The following is an 18,703-nucleotide window of genomic DNA, read 5'->3' on the forward strand; positions in this document are numbered from 1 at the left end:
CCTGATGTTGACGGTGTATGTGGAGTGGGTCACAAGCTCGGAAAGTCATTCGCAAACAATCTCAATTTCCACTGTCTGCAGTTTGTCATTCAGTTGATGAACCCTTGGTTGATGAGGCTGCTGCTGGGAGCTGCTGGTGATGTCTCAGGTCCTAAGGCTGTCAGGGTTGGGGGAAGCTGGGAACAACCCTGGGGTTTTTGGTAGGTTCTTTGCACAGGAGGTGGGGATAGCTCCCTTATCTTATCGAGAACCACAGGCAGCTACCAGGTGCATCATCGGCCCAAAATAGGCAAGTTGACCAATTGTGGCCCCGATATTCTGTGCTTTCTGCCCTGTGTATGTACTACCACGTACAAAGCAGACGTGGCTGTTGGTCTGATCATAGCGCCGAGACGAACCGAACCTCTTGGTTGGGTCAGCTGTTGTCACACCTCGAATTTCCAGAGTGCCCGAAACTTTTCCAACCGCGGTTGGAAACCCGTCCTTGATAACTAGGACCTCCTTTTCCCCAGCACATCACACCGAAGCTTGGCCCAAAGCAACCCGACCGCTGTGCGGTCAAGACGACATCAAGATGAGCAGTGGCGGGTGGAATACCAGTGAGTTGCCTTTGGAATCTCTGCCACGATATTCCGGCTACTGATCCCGCCATCTCTCCTACAGTCGAGTCCGATGCGGTATGCTTCTTTCCGTCCAACCCCACTTCGATCACGGAGGGGCCCATGAGCCAGCCACATCTGGCATCCTCATGAAGAGAGAAACACAGTCTGACAAGCGAATCCTCGCCAGGGTGTCTTCACCTACCTCCTCGACAACCTCGGCGTCAAAAATGTTCAGTTCGAAGAGCTCCTGTCGCTCGACGCCGACTCTCTAGCCCAGCTCTATCCCGTCTACGGCGTCATCTTCCTCTTTAAGTTCCCCACCGATGCCCCCTACCGCGCCGGCGACAAGCCCCTCGACGGCACCTATGACCACGAAGCCGCCGAGCGCCTCTTCTTCGCCGCCCAGACCATCCAGAACGCCTGCGGCACGCAAGCCCTGCTCAGCGTCCTCCTCAACAAGACGGAGGGCTCCGACCCGGACGACATCATCGACATTGGGCCCGAGCTCGCCTCCTTCCGCGAGTTCACCATGGCCCTGCCGCCCGAGTACCGCGGCGAGGCGCTCTCCAACAGCGAGCTCATCCGCGACGTGCACAACCGCTTCGCCCGCTCCTCGCCCTTCGTCGACGAGACCCAGCGCCCGGACGTCTCGTCGGACGACGACGCGGCCTTCCACTTCGTCGCCTACACCCCGATCGACGGCACGCTCTACGAGCTCGACGGCCTGCAGCCCGCCCCCATCAGCCACGGCCCCTGCGCCAGCGGGGAGTTCCCCGAGAAGGTCATGGACGTCCTCCGCCGGCGGATCGCGCGCTACGACGCCGCCGAGATCCGCTTCAACCTGCTCGCCATGGTGCGCGACCTGCGGGTGCGGGCGCGGGAGCTGGGCGACGCGGAGCTGCTCGCCCGCGAGGAGCGCAAGCGTCGCGACTGGCAGTTTGAGAACGCGCTGCGCCGGCACAACTTCGTGGGGTTTGCCGGCGAGGTGCTCAAGGGCGTGGTGGCGGCCAAGCTGCAAAAGGGCGGGGAGGCGGAGTTTGAGAAATGGATCCAGGAGGGGAAGAAGAAGGTGGAGAAGAGGATAGAGGAGAGGAAGAAGGTTGGCGGCGGCGGCGGCGGCGATGCGATGGAGGAGGATTAACCGAGGAAGGGACATTGTGGCGGACGGGTATCGTGCGAACAGCCTAGACCAGGTGCTCCTGTTCCTTGCGCTACCCTGAGAGAAACGAGCCAAGGCCTTGGAAGCCCCTGGTGGACCATCCAGGGGAAATAGCATGGCGAGCTTGCTCGCGAGAGGGTCTCTTCTTCCCGGGGTCATGCTGATGCGGAATGGCGGACACACGCTGTCACTGAGAGTTTCATCCACTCGCAAAGAGCACATTCAACAGTAGAGGAAGAGCCAATTGACCAGAGCAGCATGTCTTCTCTATCATCGGTGCGGGCGCGGCGGCAGTCGAGTCAACGCAATGGTATTCCGGTATACGCCCATAAAACCCTCCAATCCGGCTCCGCGCGCGCACCCACAGTGGTGGTCCTCAATGCCTCCGTCTTTAGAGAGACTCCTTTTTGTTGGAATTCGTAGCCTGTGACCCGATAAAATGCCATGCTCGTGTGTACACCGTTCCGGAAGAAAACCATGCCCAGTCAAAGAACTCCCTGCTCCCCCATCGTCCCGCACTCGACTAGCCAGAAGCAATCAGCCCCTTAAGGCTTAAGCCGCAGTGATGGCCTGGCGGATGCGGAGGCCACGCTGCCTCGAAGTCAGGTGCGACTCGTCACGGACAACCGCCTCGGACTTCTGGACAGCCTCCTCGGCCTCGGTGAGGATCAGCTCGATGTGGCAGGGGCTCGACATGTAGGGGTTGATCTAGAAGACGGTGTTAGTGTTTCCGACAAGGGTCGTCCGAGAGAGGAGCGGGTCGAGGGGGTACGTACGCGACCGTGAGCGCGGTAGGTGCGGCGGCGCTGCTTGGGGGCCTGGTTGACCTGGATGTGCTTGACAATGAGGTTGCCGGTGTCAAGGCCCTTGGCGTCGGCGTTGGCCTCGGCGTTCTTGAGCAGGCCCAGGAGGAACTGGGCCGACTTGACGGGCCAGCGGGCGCGCGAGACGCCGAACTGCTTGCCTGTTGGGGGAAAAATCGACTGTCAGCATCACGTCCTCGACAAGATGCCCGTCCCTCCCCAAGAGCCCAGCGGGCTGACTCCAGTGTTGTTCCCCAAGCTCCTCGTCCTTCCTCCTCTTTTCACTGGGTCTTGTGTGTGTGTGTGTGTGTGTGTGTGTGTGTGTGTGTGTGTGTGTGTGTGTGTGTGTGTGGTGGTATTTCCTGCCGCGAGAGGGCTCGTGGTATCAAGTCGTCGTACCTTGGGCGGTCCGGCCAATCGAGCCAGCGAAGCGGCGGAAAGGAACGGCCTCCTTCTTCTCAATAACGTTCTCGAGGAACTTGACGGCGCGCTGGAGCTTCCAGCCGTTGATGGCCTGGGCGGTCTCGCGGGTGTTCTTGAACGAAACCCGGAGGTAGGCGCCGCGGGCGCGGGCCGACTTGGCGGGGGCAATCTCAGTCGCGGCGTACCGAACCTGGATTTTGCAGAAAGAATCGTGTCAGCCTCCATCCCAACGCATGTCGGAGCAGTTCCCTTCATCCCCAAGGTTCCGCCCGCCTGCACAACGTCCCCCCTCTCGCTGCTCCATCAACTCGCAGAGAGACCGCAGGACAGCGAGACGTCGGGTGCGTTGGGTCTGAAAGAATCACGGGGCTTCGTTTCGAGGCGTGTACTGACCATCTTGGCTGTTTGTCGATGTGAGGGCGGAATCGACCGGGTTGGACTTTCGGAGTGATGGTTGTTACAAATTTCGGCGCCAGATGCGATTTTCGCGATTAGGGCTCTGTGGGTTTGCGGATGTTTGGCCCGTGCGCGGAGAAAATTGGCCTGAGGCAGCAATCAGGTGCCTTGTGCAGAGAGAAGGCTGAGGCTGGGAGAAGTTAGAGTCACTAACAAGTCCATACCGCTTTCACCCCTTAATCTGTTAGTGCTGAAAACTATTTTTGGGTGGGGCACGCATTGGCCAATAATATCATTGGACAGCCTGCCTGCCGAGACAACTGCGGGTCACGTCGGCCCCGCTTTTTTTTCGAGCGTCCAGGAAATTTTGCAGCCAAGCTTCGTCCGCCTCGAAGCTTTCTCGACATCGACGAGCCATCGCGTTTGTATCCATTGTGTCTCGAAGACCGGTTTTCACTTCACGACACATTCGGTACCGTCGAGTCCGATCGATACTACACCAATTTCGCAGCCCAGATCCCATAATCAGTCACAATGGCCTTTGATCGCGGTGGACGTGGCGGTGGCCGTGGAGGCAACTTCCGCGGCGGCCCTGCTGGTGGTCGCGGCGGCGCGAGGGGCGGTGCCCGCGGTGGTAAGTCTGACATCTTGATGATTCCTGATCGAATGGCGGTCTTGGGATCGCGTTGGCCGCAGGTAACGGGCGTCCCGGTTGGGAACACACTGGGCTCCGTCGCGGAGTCTATTGGTCCTACGGACGCTCCGTTGTTGCAGCCTTCTCTGCCCATCAAGCCATCAGCAGCGACGAGAAGCCATCGCTAACGGTCTTAAATCAGGTCGTGGTGGTGCCCCCGGTGGTCGTGGACGTGGCGGTGGTGGCGGTCGCGGTGGCCGTGGAGGGTACGGAATCCCTATTTCCGTGTGCGGTGCAAGTTCAGCAGACTAATGGCAGACGCAGTGGTCGCGGCGGCCGCGGCGGCAAGGGCGGCGCGGGCGCGAAGGGCGGCAAGAAGGTCATCGTCGAGCCCCATCGTCACAAGGGCGTCTTCGTCGCTCGCGGCGGCAAGGAGGATCTGCTCGCGACTGCCAACCTCGTTCCCGGCGAGTCGGTGTACGGCGAGAAGAGGATTTCGGTCGAGACTGCTGGCAAGGACGGCGCCCCTGCCACCAAGATCGAGTACCGCGTAAGTCAATTTCCCGCGCGCCGGTGCGCTGCAGTTGGGACGCTGCCTGCCCGGTGTTCGCGGCCGGCGGGCTGCTGAGCAATGAGCAAAGGACCAGGGCTGACTTTGAACAGATCTGGAACCCTTTCCGGAGTAAGCTTGCTGCCGGTATTCTGGGCGGTCTCGAGACCATCTACATGAAGCCGGGCTCCAAGGTCCTCTACCTTGGTGCCGCCTCGGGCACGTCCGTCTCCCACGTCGCCGACATCGTCGGCCCGACCGGTGCTGTCTACGCTGTCGAGTTCTCGCACCGTTCCGGCCGCGATCTGATCAACATGGCTGTACGTTGTTACCCCTTGTTCTTCCTTCCTCTGACGGGTTGCTGACAACGACCACAGACTCGCCGCACCAACGTTATCCCGATCGTCGAGGACGCTCGCAAGCCCATGGCGTACCGGATGTTGCTCCCCATGGTTGATGTCATCTTCGCCGATGTTGCCCAGCCCGACCAGGCCAGAATTGTCGGTATCAACGCCAGGCTGTTCCTGAAGCAGGGCGGCGGCCTCCTCATCTCCATCAAGGCCAGCTGCATTGACAGCACCGGTATGTTCCATCCCGGAGTTGCTTGACAGACCCCTTGCTGACAGTCCTCTAGCGCCTCCGGAGCAGGTGTTCGCGAGCGAAGTCCAGAAGCTTCGCGAGGACAAGTTCTTCCCCAAGGAACAGCTCACCCTGGGTAAGTTTCTGCCCGATCCTGAGTGTAAACTTTCGAGATCAAACTAACAATCTCGTCTACAGAGCCGTATGAGCGTGACCACGCCATGGTGTCTTGCGTCTACCTCCAAAAGGAGTTCGAGGGCTAAACGAGATGCATTTCTCCCTGCTTCTTGAATCTCTTCCGGACGTTTTTCACATGGGCTGGTGTTCATAAGGATGGTTGGCTTCTTCAGGGCGGCGAATGGCGTTCAGGGCATGTTTAATCAGCAACGTGTATGTGGCTAGAGTTACGGGATGTAAATGCAACATCTTGTCCATATCTGCCACAGCCCCGACCTGAGGCTTCTCTCGTCGTGACGTTCCATGGGCACTCTTGGGGGCAGCATGCTCGTCAACCATGGAGACGTGGCAGGCACCGGGAGTCGGGCGTTGGCTGCCTTGGGTCGGCCAGAGGATGGCGCAAGTCAGGAGGCAAGATACAGCCTGCTTGGTGACGGCCTTGGAGAGGGAGTTGGGTCTGTAAGAGGGGTACGCGCTTGTACGTACGGGATGTGAGAGCATTTACTTTTTGCCTTCCTTTCTGCATGAATCATGATTACTGTACTGTTCACAAACAGATTGGTGACATCTTCGAGCATGTTGGCGCTGCCTCGAGCCATGGCCGGGTCTAGATGCTGGTCTTGATTCAGGAGACATCGGCCAGAAGGCTTGTTCCCAAAGTGCTCCTGCAATATTACGTCTGATACTGCCAGTCTCTCCCATCTCGTTGGGCTCACCAGTTTCCAATTATCCCTTGGGGTGCAGGGACACGGCCGCCTGCTTCTGGGGCTGGTTTCACACCCCCCATCAGCTTCCCGTGATCGAACATCGAGGGGCCTGGAGTTCGCGATGGCAAAGTCCACGACACGGCTCATGCGCGGCTGCGCAGCCTGTGGATGGTCCGAAGGGGAAATACGGCATGGCCCTGCTCTCATGCGACTGGGGAGTTTGCCGTCGGGTCATCGGCCTCGAGGAGAAGAGCGCCACCCCTACTGCGCAACCCGCGCACGGGTGGGCGGGAAACGAACGGCTACTCGCGCGCGTGTGTCAGACCGGCGGCCTGAATTGTTGGTCAGCCTTGCTGTGGCCTGTAGGGGGCGGGAGGGTAACGTTGGGGGATGGTGGGTGGGAGCGGTAGCTGCCGAAGGTCAGGGAACGCCTGAGAGGCCTGGCGGGTGTATAGAAGCCGGGGGCACCTCTCCAGCGTTCAGAGCTTATTGGAAGTTCATCCGATGCCGAGCTGGCATCTCAGCTCCACGCGCGGAGCGTTTCGAGAACTTCCAGGCTCCCCGGGCGGGTCTCGAGTCTTGCCTCTCGTTCGAATCACTCCTAGACACGACGGGCGGCAAGGAACTTCCTATCGTGATGAGCACACGTGTGGTTGACCCATCGTGGTGCTTGACCTTGCTCCCCAGGAACGCTTGACTTGGAACGGCGAGGCTGATCGCGAGCCCATCAATATCAGACCAGGATGGAACACCCACCGCGAGAGCATCCTTACCAACACTCATTGGCAGATAACCTGGCCTGAGATCTATCCAATAATAATACAAGGGCCCCCCACACTTGACGAAATGCTTCGGCAAACAAAGCAGACAATAAACTTTGCAGTTGCCACGGGATAAACAGGGTCACGACCTTCGAGTCCATGTGGACGTCGGGGTTGACCCCCGATAGACCTCAACCCCGCCTTCGTCCCGAGTTGTGCAGGAAGCATGAACAAAGATCGGGCAACTGGCCACCGCCTGTTTGTCTTCCCGATCCCACCTGCACGTGCGGGTGTCTCAGTCCTGAACGGGGGAGTACGCTGGGACGACAACGGCCACCGATGGGCTCGCGACGAACATGTGCAAAATGCTCTCTCTTCCCCGTAGTGTATGTATATACGTACTGTGGCATGTGTGTGTGTGTGTGTGTGTGTGTGTGTGTGTGTGTGTGTGTGTGTACACAGTATGTGTGCCTGGGGGCGTTTTGAGGATGACAGAAGCAGCATCACTTGTTGCGCCACAACAGGCGAAATCCGAAAAAAGTGGTCGGCGACCAAACCTGCAGGTTTCATCTCGGAAGCCGACTTCCCCGGCGCATGACACTACCCCGCGACTGGCTGACGAGCGGGGGAGTTCTGGCCCTGCAGGCCGACATTTGGGGATTTCCGGAGCTTGGTTGGTGGAGGTGAGAGTTTGTGGCGTTTCTTGGGTGGCCGTTCTCGGTCCCGGCCGGGCACCGTGAGCTCTCCGCCAGGGGAGCAGGAGATGGTATTTTGCCGCGCGTGATATTTCCCTGGGATTGCTGGTTCACGGTCTTCTGAGTTGAGAGTTGGCTTTGTTTGTCAGCGAGTCTGTCTTCGCTTCTTTTTCCTTCCCCGGCGGCTTTGTGCGACTCTGTTTCTTTTTTATTGCGCATGCTTTTCCAGGTTCTGGGGTCGATCGTCTTCCAATGGGGGGATGTTGGCAAGGGCAGGATGAGCAACCAGTCCCTGGATCAGCTCCTCATGACACATCCAATGGAAGGTGATCCCCAAATATCCAGAAGGAATCCTCCTGGTGACGTCGAACGCCGGCATGCATCCGGGTGCTTGCCACCAAGCCAAGATCCCGGGAGCTTGCGCGTGATATGTGACGACACACAGGCGTGGGCATGTCCAACCGCAGGGGAAGACAAGGCAACCTACCACGATGCGGAACTGGACAAAAACAAATGCATGAGAGAAGAGGCGGTTCGCGGCCGACCCTGCTGGTTCTCGTCCAATCCTCTTCAGAGTCTTATTCAACTTCTCTACAAACACGGGTGTGCATAAACCAATACTGGACTGCGTGTCTCGGGCGGCCGTCCGCCAGGCTCCCGTCTGTCGTGTCCCCGGGGGCGGGGTTGAACGGCAGCAGGTGTCACCAAGCAACAGAAGACGCGCAAAGCGCGCTTCAAAACCCCCCTGGGAGGTGCATGAGGAGGAGGAGTGGTGATGGGATCGTGTTTGTGCAGATGATCGGCAAGCCACCAGGGCGTGGTTGGCTCTCTGCGAAGGCCCAGGCCCGGCAGCCCACAGGTACGGCGTCGATCCGGAGGGTATCATCCATGTGGCGGCCAGGAGAGTGTTCGTTGAGTCCGATCTATGAACTGTGTATTAGTAAATGGACGGGTTCGAATCCGGAGACCGCGTGCATGCACAGGATTTGATGGCTTATCGTGTGCCTGGTGTAATTGTTCTCGTGGACTGTTCTATGGCCCCCGCTATCTCTCAAGACATCAGTCAACAGGATAGAGGCTCCGCGTGCGGGCCCTGAACACAACCGCAGACACCCCCACGCCCCTCGATGGCTGTTGTCATGATGAGCCTTCGGCGGGCTCCTTCTCCTATCGTGACCACCCTTCCCTTGGCTCGAGCACACAACGCCAGATCGGTGGCACATCTGGCCAGGGTAACGTTATGTGGTAGGGCAGAACAAGGGCACCAACGGACAGGGCAGCGCAGCCAGCCACGCGCCCGCTTAGCCAACCGAATCCAGCCTGCCGAGCTCCGTCAACCGCAGGGCTAGCTGGCGGTAGTGTCCAATGGTGGCATTCACAAAACATTGAGGGGTGGGTGGGGGTTGGCAGTTGTTTGTCGCAATGTTGCCTTTTTCTTGGTGTTGATTGTCCCTGTTGCTGACAATTGCTGACGACACCGCTCCCTGTGGAGAGGCAGCGTCGACAGAGAGAGGGCCAAAGTTCCAGCGCCATCTGGCCCCTTTTCCTTTTGGGCTCTGCCATTGAATTGTTCAAACCCGGGATCGTTCTGCGACAGCACTGCATGACTTGACCTGCAGGTGAGGTTCCTCCGCGCCAACTGAGCCGTGCTCTGCCGCGCCGGGCGGGACGGCGCTGCGGAAGCACTGGGCTGGTTGCCCGGATCCATGGGGCTGGGTCGAGCTGAAGGGAGCGTTGTGGTGATGGATCCATCGCATGTCTTGTTCCTTTCTCCACTAGTAAACGTTGTGTGGCTCTGGAATCAACCTCAGCACCGGCCTTGTTGCCCTGGCTCTTTCGGACCTCGGGTGTCTACTAGTAATTGCACAACACGAGGTGCTTCCCCTTTCTGTCAAAACGTTAACGATGCTCAAGCGGTCTACGTACTACTACATACGTAAGGATTGCTGAAGGAAAGCTAGGCTGGGGGAAGGGGGGGGGGGGTAGTGTAGGGTAGCATCGAGAAACCGACTTGGAAACCCGGAGCGAGCAGTCGCGACAAAACAATGTGGACACAACATCGGGGGAAAAAGGAAAAGGAGAGCTTTCGCTTGGATGTACTATGTACATACGAGGAAAGTCGGGTCCGGTCCCGGATCCCCACGCCTATCTCCCTTGGATTCCCGTCGTTGCGCATGATAGGTACCTAGGTAGAGAGGTGGATGAGAGAAAAAAAAGAAACCAAACACGCGCCCTGCGTCGTTGTGGCGTTCGCTCGTGGTGTGTTTGGGAGTCTCCGACCCCTGGGGATGCACCCGCCGCACGGCACTTTGGGAAGGGCGACGTCGATCCTGTTCCATGCTGCTGGGTCGTCTTAGCGCACAACTCACCCCCAGAGCGTGCTGCTTGCAAGGTCCGCTCTCCATCCCGTTTTTCTCATCGACCTTCCTAAACCGTCGGGGGTGTGAGATACAGAGCGTGGCGGTACAACCCTTGGATGCGGTTCCAGCAGCACCAGCGGCAGCATGTACATACTGCGTACATACGGACAAGGTTAGAGCCCTGTTCCGATCGCTCGGGGCAGGGGCTACAGGGTTTGATGTGGATGTTGGATGAGATTTGGAGATACGACCTCATCACAGCAAGTTTTTTTTTTTTTTCTTGCGGATGAGCGGGCCACGTTAGGAAGGTTTTTTTTTATTTTTTTGACACCTCGTTTTTGCTTCTTCACTTTGCGAACAGGGCAATGTAAGAGGTCTAGTACTCAGTAAGCGATGCCGCCGACCCCAGCGTTTGCAGCCCTGGGCGTCCTGGCATGAGCTTGGCATCGCGGATCGTAGAATCCTGGACCGGACAGAGGATGCGGACAAGAGGAGGTCCTATTTTTGGACATCGTGTCACCGCAGCACCGCAGGGCTGGGTCGAGGGGCATGGTCTCTTTGGTAGCATCTTCTTCCGCGTCGGACAGTTTTGTGCTCGTCCCGGGGACGAAAAAAAAAAAAATTAGTTAATCAACTCGTTTATGCGCCCCGCGCCGCCGGTAAGGCTCTGGAGCCAGTGTTTTCTGAAAGACGACAGCTTGGACAACAGCCTGACATGAAAAAAATCCGACACGGCGCTGGAATGCACAAAGCCAAAAATGGCATCCGAGCTCAAATCATCCATCACATTCTCATGGACACGATCTGACAGAGGGCTTTTTTGTCACAGTCCGTGTTCAGTGTTGCGTCCAATTTGCGTGGGGGGATACATAGATTGCTTCCTCAGTTGCCCGCCAATCTCATCGAGTTTTTGTTGAGGTGTGGCTCTCCACAAGCGACGGATCCTGCTCCCCGGCGACGATGAGCCCGTGGGGGGGCCAGCACGTGAACAACCTGGCGCGGGTGTGGCTTGGAATGGTGCCCGGGGAGGCGAGCGCCCTATTCTGGCTTTCTGCTCGCAATCTGAGTCGCCCTGGACCAGAGTCGCATCGCGCAGGATATGTTCAATTGCATTTGTCCACTCTGTACGGCGTGTTGTTATTCAATACTGCCGCTGATGGGTAACTACACAGTAACTATCCGTGCCTCACATCTCGCCTCCATTTCGACCTAGTCTGCCTGCGTTGCGCATCCTTGACTGTTCGTCCCGTCCTTACTGTGTACATCCACAGTGGTGACAACAACAGACGATCCGGGGTGACTCCTCGTGCGGGTTTTGCTTTTCTCCCGCGACGGATCCACCTCCGGCCGGGCTGGTGAAGTGGCCGTGGTGGGAGCCTTCAGACCGCCGCCGGGCCCGAACGCCACCGCCGTTGCAAACCGTGGATGTGGCTGCGCTAACTTAGCGCAGGACAAGATCAAAGACATCGTCTGCCCCCTGTGTCTGACCTTTCGCCAACGCCCCAAAGGGCAAAGCATCGCAAGCATCGCCCAAGACGTTCTTTTCTCTCCCAAGACAGGCGCGGAAGTCAATGCATATCACGGGGGCTTGCTCCACTCTGGGCTTAGCAACCCAGCAGAGCCTCACCTTATTTCTGTTTTGGGCCCAACAGTGAGCCAGTTTTCGTTCTCCCCAGCGCCACCTTGGGCCCGAGGGCTTTCGCTGGGTGGTGGTCTCATCTTGGCGATTTTCGCACGAGAACATCCGTCCGGTTGCCTTGCACCGTCGAGCCGAGCTTGACACGCGTAGACGTTGCATCTGCTAGATTAAGGGGAAGGCGACATTGCTGTGAGAGCCTCTCCCGATGACCTTTGCGACAATGGAACTCGAGCTTGCAATAGCTTACCACCGCTCGCTGGTGTCTGCAACCTTTGGTCCCCTGTAGTGTAGTAGTGTAGTACGTGGTGTACAGTACGGCATCACCGTGTAGGACTACCTGTTGTTGTCACACCCATCGAGACAAAGATGGTGGGGGTCATTTCCTGTTCCTGGCGGCCCGCGTACGCTGGATATGCTTGGAAACGCTGGACTCCCATCTGCTCTCAATTCGCGCCATGTGTCTTTTCCTTTTGTCCGATAACTAGTGAATCGGGCACACGAGGCTTCTGCCAACGTCGACGTTGTATTTGGCTGGGCAGCACAGAAAGACACCGCCCGGAGAATCTGGTCCGGGGCGGATTCGCGCATCTGATTGGCCCAACTACCGAGAAAGCTAACCCACATTGCTAGCCTGGCGTCTGGATGCTTCCCAATTTCCTCGTTTACGCTTTCCGAGTTGGGCAAAACTTTGTTTGAAACTCTGCTCTTCGTCTCCAGCGGCAGGTTCCGAGAAGGATCCACGCCCTTGCTGCGGCTCATCATGAGGCCTGTGTGATGCTCCCTAGTCGGGTGCTGTGACCGCGCGGACAGACGATTGTGTTGAATGATGCGGACGCCCCACGACAAAAGCAGTGACGTCTGCATCCGTTACTGCATCGGCCGTGCCGTATCAAGCACACCTTCATTTGTTTCGCATCGGACAGACGGATGAAGAAGACGAGGGATGAAGGGATCACAATGAACCACGGAGCTAGTTAGCGTCTGTCCCACGTGCGGCCAGGATCCGTTGGTCTCCTGGAGACGGAATCGTTGGATCGATGATGACGCTTGTGCTTGTCGGACCACGTGAGCGAAACACCATCGGTCACATCACGGTCAATGCGTTGATCGCTGATCCCCACCGGACTCGTCCAACGGCGTGTAAATAATGTCCGGGAACAGAGTCTAGCTGGGCCTGCTGGGCAATGAAAACCTCTTGGAGCCGTTGAATCCCGGCAAGACGCCCGATCACCCCCGCGGAAAAGGGGCCGTCCGGCGAGTCTTTCGCTCGGTCTTCCAGCCGTTGGCTCGAGCCCTTCGCCGCCCTCATGGAAGCGCTCCTCGACGAGGTGCTCCCCTGGACGTTTCGTGGCCAACAAGAAACGTGCAACATGCAAGGCCACCCACCAGAAACACGCCAGATCGGCATCGACGCTTTTTCGTGTCAAGGTTAGCGCCCGCCCCAAACAACTCGAAAGGGATCGACAGCCGCCAAGGCACAACCGGCATTTGCTCGCCGGTCTTGGCGAGGCTAGCGTCGGGAAAAAAATCCATGAATCTTGCGCACGGGCCGTATCCTCAGGTCAGGGGTCGTCGCGGAGAGCGTAGCTTGGCGAGCCCACCGATGTTATCATCGTCTCGCTTCTCGAGACAACGAAGTGGCCATTCCGCTGGATGGGATGGAGCCTGTTGTTGCTTGTTGCTTGTTGCTTGTTCCTAGGATACCTATGAGGGTGGCCCAGCATGGATGTCTGCCCGGCCCTGAACAGCCCACGCATGTGTAGCACCCACCGCTGTGGGATCCGTTAGTGGTGCTCCATCACGGCGGCCGTCAACAAACGGTACATTTGCGACGAGGTTTTCATTTTCCGTCCCGGAGCGCGTCGTTTCTGTTTAATTTAGGGGGAGCAGAGCCGCGAAATCAGTGTCCGTGAGACGAGCGGGTAATCGCGTTGGGAGATGGGCCTGCCGCATTGGTTGCCAAAAGCAGAAGAGGACCCTGATCCATGGAGATGGAACTTTCCGTTCCCTTCGAGTCCCCGCCAGTGAGAATCGAGGATTGATGAAACCCACCCTGCAACTTGCCCATCCATTCTCCCAACCCTCCGAGTTCTGCAGCGACAGGTCCCGTTCCAGGGCCCGTGCCAGACGAACACAATTGACGATGATCCTTCGGAAATGGAGAGTGAGAGGTGAAGTGAGGCATTTAATTAAGATGTTACACCAGAATCATTACCTGTCAACGAGGTGGATCGCTGAGGCACAGCCAGGTGGTTCGGTTATCCGGGGTAGGGATGAAGAACAAAGCTCAGCCCTACGTTGCCGCGCCGCGCGCAGCCCAACGCGCACGATGAAGCTGGGATCGTTCGTGGGATTCAACCTTGATCGAGTCGAAGACGGTCCAGGGGCGCACAGCACGGAACCCGGCAGCATCAACAAGCGCTGCTCGGTGCTCCAGTTCACATGTAGTCAAGGCGGATTTCCGACTCATGTTGGGTCCGCCGCCGGCTGCTTTCTCATCGCCCCTTTTTCCCACAGACGACGCGTGTGTAGACATGACTAGCCAGTGGGGAGCGTTCCAGATTATCCCGATCTTACGGTCCTGAGCCCGCTCCCACACGTGGCTGCTACAGGAACCGGCCTGCAATCCCCTGGCTTGCGTCCTGCAACGCGGCGACCTCGATCTCCCAGACGACGCCTGGCCGTTGCTACATGCGCAGGATAATGATTCCAAAACACGGCAGAAGACACCCCTTGACACTGTAAAACACCCATCGGAGATTCATCTGCCATCCGTCTGTCTGGACACACCCTCCCGCCATCGACTTGTCTCGGCATTGCTTTTTGCCTGGATCGCTTGGCAGCGGCCACGGGCGACAACAGCAACGAAAACCAAACGTCCAACAGCGGTGCTGGGTTTCGGTGTCGGTTCTTGTCACGTTCAAAATTCAACCCCCTTTTCCTCGCATATCGCAGGTCGACGCATCTCAGCCAATCATGGCTCTTTACGCGCAGATGCGCATAACACCTGAGACACTTGACAGTTGCAGCGTCGATGGAGTGGATTGACGATTGAGCCATCGCATATGCTCTCTCTCCACCGGCATGATTGCAATGTCTCTCCTCTAGACGACGGGCTCTGTCGGAGGGTGAGCGTTCCATCTACGACCCCGTCACCATCGCTTCGCACCTCGTCTCCCATCGTCTTCTAAGCGAGCCATGCACACCCGGGAGAACTCCATCGCCAATCCGCGTCCTGCACAGTCGGGTGCCAGCAAAATTTCTGCGCATCACTTGTGTTTGGACCGCTGGTGGAGGTGGCAATGTTTCGTGTCAGAGTGATGGCTGGTATCTAGCCCTTGCGCAACGCTGTGCACGCCGCAGTAGTAGCACGCTGTGACGGTGACGTGCAGGGCCCGTCGAGTCCAGGAACCACAACTGCGCGCATGGGAGAGAGAGTGCGCGGCTGCGGCTGGTGGCCAGACGTTGGCCCCAAGAAGCCATGGCGCGCGGTTCGCCGGCATGCGCGTACACAGTAATCTGCTGTGATCGCGCTGCCGGTCCGTGTGCTGGACTGAACACTTGGGTCGCGTGCAAGGCTACCTGGTGTAGCGGGCTGGTCGACTTGGACAAGGCCAAGATGTGAGGATGGATCATGCTTGTCTCTCATCCTGACTTTTCGGGCCCCAGTCCAAAGGTGGTGAACACAGGAGCTCCCATGAGCGTGTGGTTGTGATTAGCTCCACTTCCACGCATATGATTCGCGCAAGTACGAGGAAAAGCGGCCTTCTTCGACACCCCGCCGTTGAGGACGTGAAGGTTGTGGATGCTGTGGAGGACGCTCTGACCGCCGCCACCGAACCAGTCGACTGGGAACTGGCGGTGGCGGACTTGGCGGTGTGGCGCCGAAAGCTTGACCAGTTTTCGTGCCAGGATGAAGTTTGCGAGTCCACAGCGTCTCGTTAGTATGTAGACAATGCGGATGACTTTCACACTTTTCTTAGCTTGCGGAGCCGGACGAGGTCCAGAGCGCCCTGCGTTTTACGTACGTCCGGAGATGAGCAACCGATCTTCACCACAACCGGTTGGCGCCCGCAATCTTCCCTTAGACATTGATATGCAACAAGGAAGTTGCGTTGACGAGACACACCGTTAGAAACGTCGCTCCACCGTGCTTTTGGGTGGTGTGCTGAATGCTATCCAAGTCGTTATTTTCTCCTCGTTTGTTGGCCCAATAGCGTGCGAGCCAGTGCGGGCAACACGGCACCGGCTCTCCCGCCCTCGGAAGATGCCACCATCGCACAAATAGGCGACCCGGGACGGGATGTGCGCGACAGCGGTCGCCTATTGCGGTTGAGAGCTTCGGATACCTGCATGCTTCTATTTCCCCTCCCGCTCGGGACCGTCGGTTTTGGCGGGGGGAAAGAGAGGGAAAACGGAACTTTCAGGGGGCACAAACCGCCCGTCTCTCAAACCGCAGGCCCAAGGGATTAGATTCGTGTGGATGCACAGAGCCGCTGTGATCCCTGTAGCACGCTCCCGTGGCTGGCGGTGCTGGCTTGCACACGCAAACACACACACACACACACACACACACACACACACACACAGCATTGAACAGAGGATACAACAATGGAGCGCGCGGCAGAACGACATGCCGATGTACATACACGCGCGATAATCTCGCCAATGCTCCTGCTGGCGCGCCTGGGCGCATCTGAGATCTGCCTCACATCTCCCGGGATGTGGCGAACGGTGATCAGGGTGACATGGCGCGTACCGTATCTCTGTGTTGTGTGGAATGTCATCAGACTCAAACATTGCCGGGCCGGGGAAGGGGAAAGGGGAAAGGGGGGGAAGGCCATGGGACCCGACTGACCAGCGGATGCAACTGTGACGTGCCGCGACTTGTCCAAGGCCGCCCAGCCCGCGTATCGATAGAGCATGTGGTGGCAATTCTCTCATCTCGCAGCGACGAGGTGCGGTCCCGGAGCCAAGGTTGCAGTGTCGCACCGCCCCTCCGGCGTGCAGTGCCCTGGTGTTGTTCTTTTTTTGGATTTAAGGTAAGGTAGGCTTTGTGGTCGGGTCGGCTCCATCGAGGCGGGAGTCCGGCTCAGCCACAGCTAAACCCGATTCGGATAGACTCCTCGAGCCGGCTCTCGCGACCTCGAGGCTCTCCCGTCCATGCCCTCCTTCTCCCCTCCCCCCCCCCCCCCCCTCCCAAAAAGCACCGCACGTTAAGGAACTTTGGTGTGGCCTCCAGAGAGCCAAGCCACTTACCGTATGTAGGACGCCTGGACAGCAGCTTTAGGACTTCGCAAACACCGGAGAAGGACACGGGTGACCCGCTGGAGTAAAGATGTATTTTCGCCAGGGTCAAGAAGCCGCGCCCCCCAAAAAACGATACGGGTCTTGGCCTCCTGGCGACCTACCCGGGCTGAGTGGAGGGTTCCAGCGCCTCCGTGCACACCCCGAATGGCGTCGTTGATTCTGGGCTGCGAAGAAAACCACCTATCTTCTAGACATCTACCATGCACCGGACATCGGCTCGAGTTTATCAGAAACACGGCGCCGTTTTCGTGCGGTCGCCTGAGACAGGCCCGGGGCCGCCGTCACGACCTGAAGTCCCTCGTGGCATCGACCGCGGGCGGGGGAGGGGCTCCGTGCCACCGGAGGACATGGTCGGCCCGGAGCCCGTCTGTTCGTAAATGATCACCGTCTGCATGCGTGCCACATCTGTACGTAGCTTACCCACCGGAGAGCTTCCCGACATGCTCTAGTGGTGTCTGGCAACATCGGGTTTGTAACGGCCGTTTTTTCGGGGCTGCTATTCTTGTTAGGCTGCTCCCAACCTGAAACCTGCTTCAACAACAATCGCGTACGGCGTGCATGGCTTGGCTTTGACGGCCAATTTGGAGGGATACGGGAATGGTCGCATTGCCGTCCCTCGTCCCCGTACCAACCGCCCACAGGGTGGACTGGACGGCAACGCTTCTCTACAGCAACGCCGTTGAAGAGGTCTGGAACAAGTGTGTCCCTATCATGGACTTGGTTGGGCTCTGTACGAACCCCACCTTCTAGAATCTCGGGCTCCCAACGCAGCAAACAGGGTGGACACCAAAGGGACGTGTGTCGAAATGGCTTCTCCACGTTTTCGTCGAGAAATTGCTGACGGAGCCAGCATGAACATACCGCCTTTTCACCCTGGACAGGCAGTGGCGGGAGAGCCTGGTGTCTGTTCGTATCGCGACTGTTTTCGGAATGGATTTGGTTTGAAGCACATGTAGATGTGCCTTATGGACGGCTGCGCCGACATATCACAATGGATGCGACCTCGTGCCGAGAAAGGTCCAACGCAGACCGCAAGCCACGATTGACACCGTTGATCTGCTTCCGCTGCCAGGCCACGATGGAAAGGAGGGGGAGGGGAAGAGAGAGAGGCGTTACCCGAAACGGATGTCCGTCGGGCTGTGCACCTGCACGACTGATCACTCCGGTGCCCGACGCTACTTTTTGATTGGTCGCCCGAACCGGCATGCAGCGGTGTCAAGCCACGATTTGCTCGTCTCGTTCCTCTTGGGAACGGCACAAACACCCAAGGCCAGGAACCAGGCGCCGACAAGCGGGCGGTCGCAGCACGAAGTCACCAGGTCGCCGGCAGACCGGACGATGGTGGGAATGCGCAGCAGCGGCTCGAACCACACACATGATGTACATCGTGCGGAATGTAAAGGTGGTGGTACTTGAATAGTAAGTTGTGGAGGTGGCTTCGCAGCGAAATAAAAATATCCTCTGGGGAGATCTGGCATGCAACCCTAAAATGCGGGAGAACGAAGAGACATGAGCCAGATCCTTGAGGCACCGCCCGGAACCTCTTTCGCACGCTAACCACGGCGACAACGCCAGACGGAGATCGTCGAGCATCTGGTGGTTCTCGTTTTACGCCGTCACATCGCAGCGGTTACGGGCTGTTCGTCTGGATGTAGGGTGGCATGGCGAGCAATCGAGGGCCGGCAGTTGCCGCAAGGGCAGCCCCCGGACCCGACGTACTCTACGAGTCACAACCACCCCTCAACGTCGTTTGCCTCCTAGGCAGACACGCCATCGACAGTCCTAGGTGTGTGACGTCTCGGCGAGCGAGGTCGCGCTCGTTTATTTTCTCAGTGGACCAGCAGTTGCGGGCACGAGTCAGCGATTATGCGGGGAGCAGAGGCGAGGGGGTCCTGGAACGCGAAGGAA

General features: G+C 58.2%; 3 protein-coding genes across 3 annotated transcripts; 2 read left to right on the forward strand and 1 right to left on the reverse strand.

Annotated features, from left to right (window-relative positions):
* Positions 1–574: 574 nt before the first annotated feature.
* Positions 575–1,743, forward strand: VTJ83DRAFT_3381 (uncharacterized protein; the record flags this gene model as incomplete). Its single annotated transcript, XM_071009753.1, has 3 exons — positions 575–599; positions 664–677; positions 790–1,743. 3 exons carry the CDS (start codon positions 575–577, stop codon positions 1,741–1,743), a joined length of 993 nt encoding a protein of 330 aa, XP_070867259.1.
* Positions 1,744–2,313: 570 nt separating this feature from the next.
* Positions 2,314–3,383, reverse strand: VTJ83DRAFT_3382 (60S ribosomal protein uL22; the record flags this gene model as incomplete). Its single annotated transcript, XM_071009754.1, has 4 exons — positions 2,314–2,469; positions 2,538–2,725; positions 2,964–3,177; positions 3,381–3,383. The coding sequence occupies 4 exons, from the start codon at positions 3,381–3,383 to the stop codon at positions 2,314–2,316; spliced, it is 561 nt and encodes a 186-aa protein (XP_070867260.1).
* Positions 3,384–3,917: 534 nt separating this feature from the next.
* On the forward strand, positions 3,918–5,409 carry VTJ83DRAFT_3383 (uncharacterized protein; the record flags this gene model as incomplete). The annotated part of the gene is made up of 7 exons (XM_071009755.1): positions 3,918–4,017; positions 4,220–4,283; positions 4,342–4,567; positions 4,681–4,887; positions 4,945–5,149; positions 5,202–5,282; positions 5,345–5,409. The coding sequence occupies 7 exons, from the start codon at positions 3,918–3,920 to the stop codon at positions 5,407–5,409; spliced, it is 948 nt and encodes a 315-aa protein (XP_070867261.1).
* Between the last annotated feature and the right edge of the window lie 13,294 nt (positions 5,410–18,703).

Source organism: Remersonia thermophila, chromosome 3, assembly GCF_042764415.1.
Source record: "Remersonia thermophila strain ATCC 22073 chromosome 3, whole genome shotgun sequence".
NCBI lineage: Eukaryota > Fungi > Ascomycota > Sordariomycetes > Sordariales > Chaetomiaceae > Remersonia > Remersonia thermophila.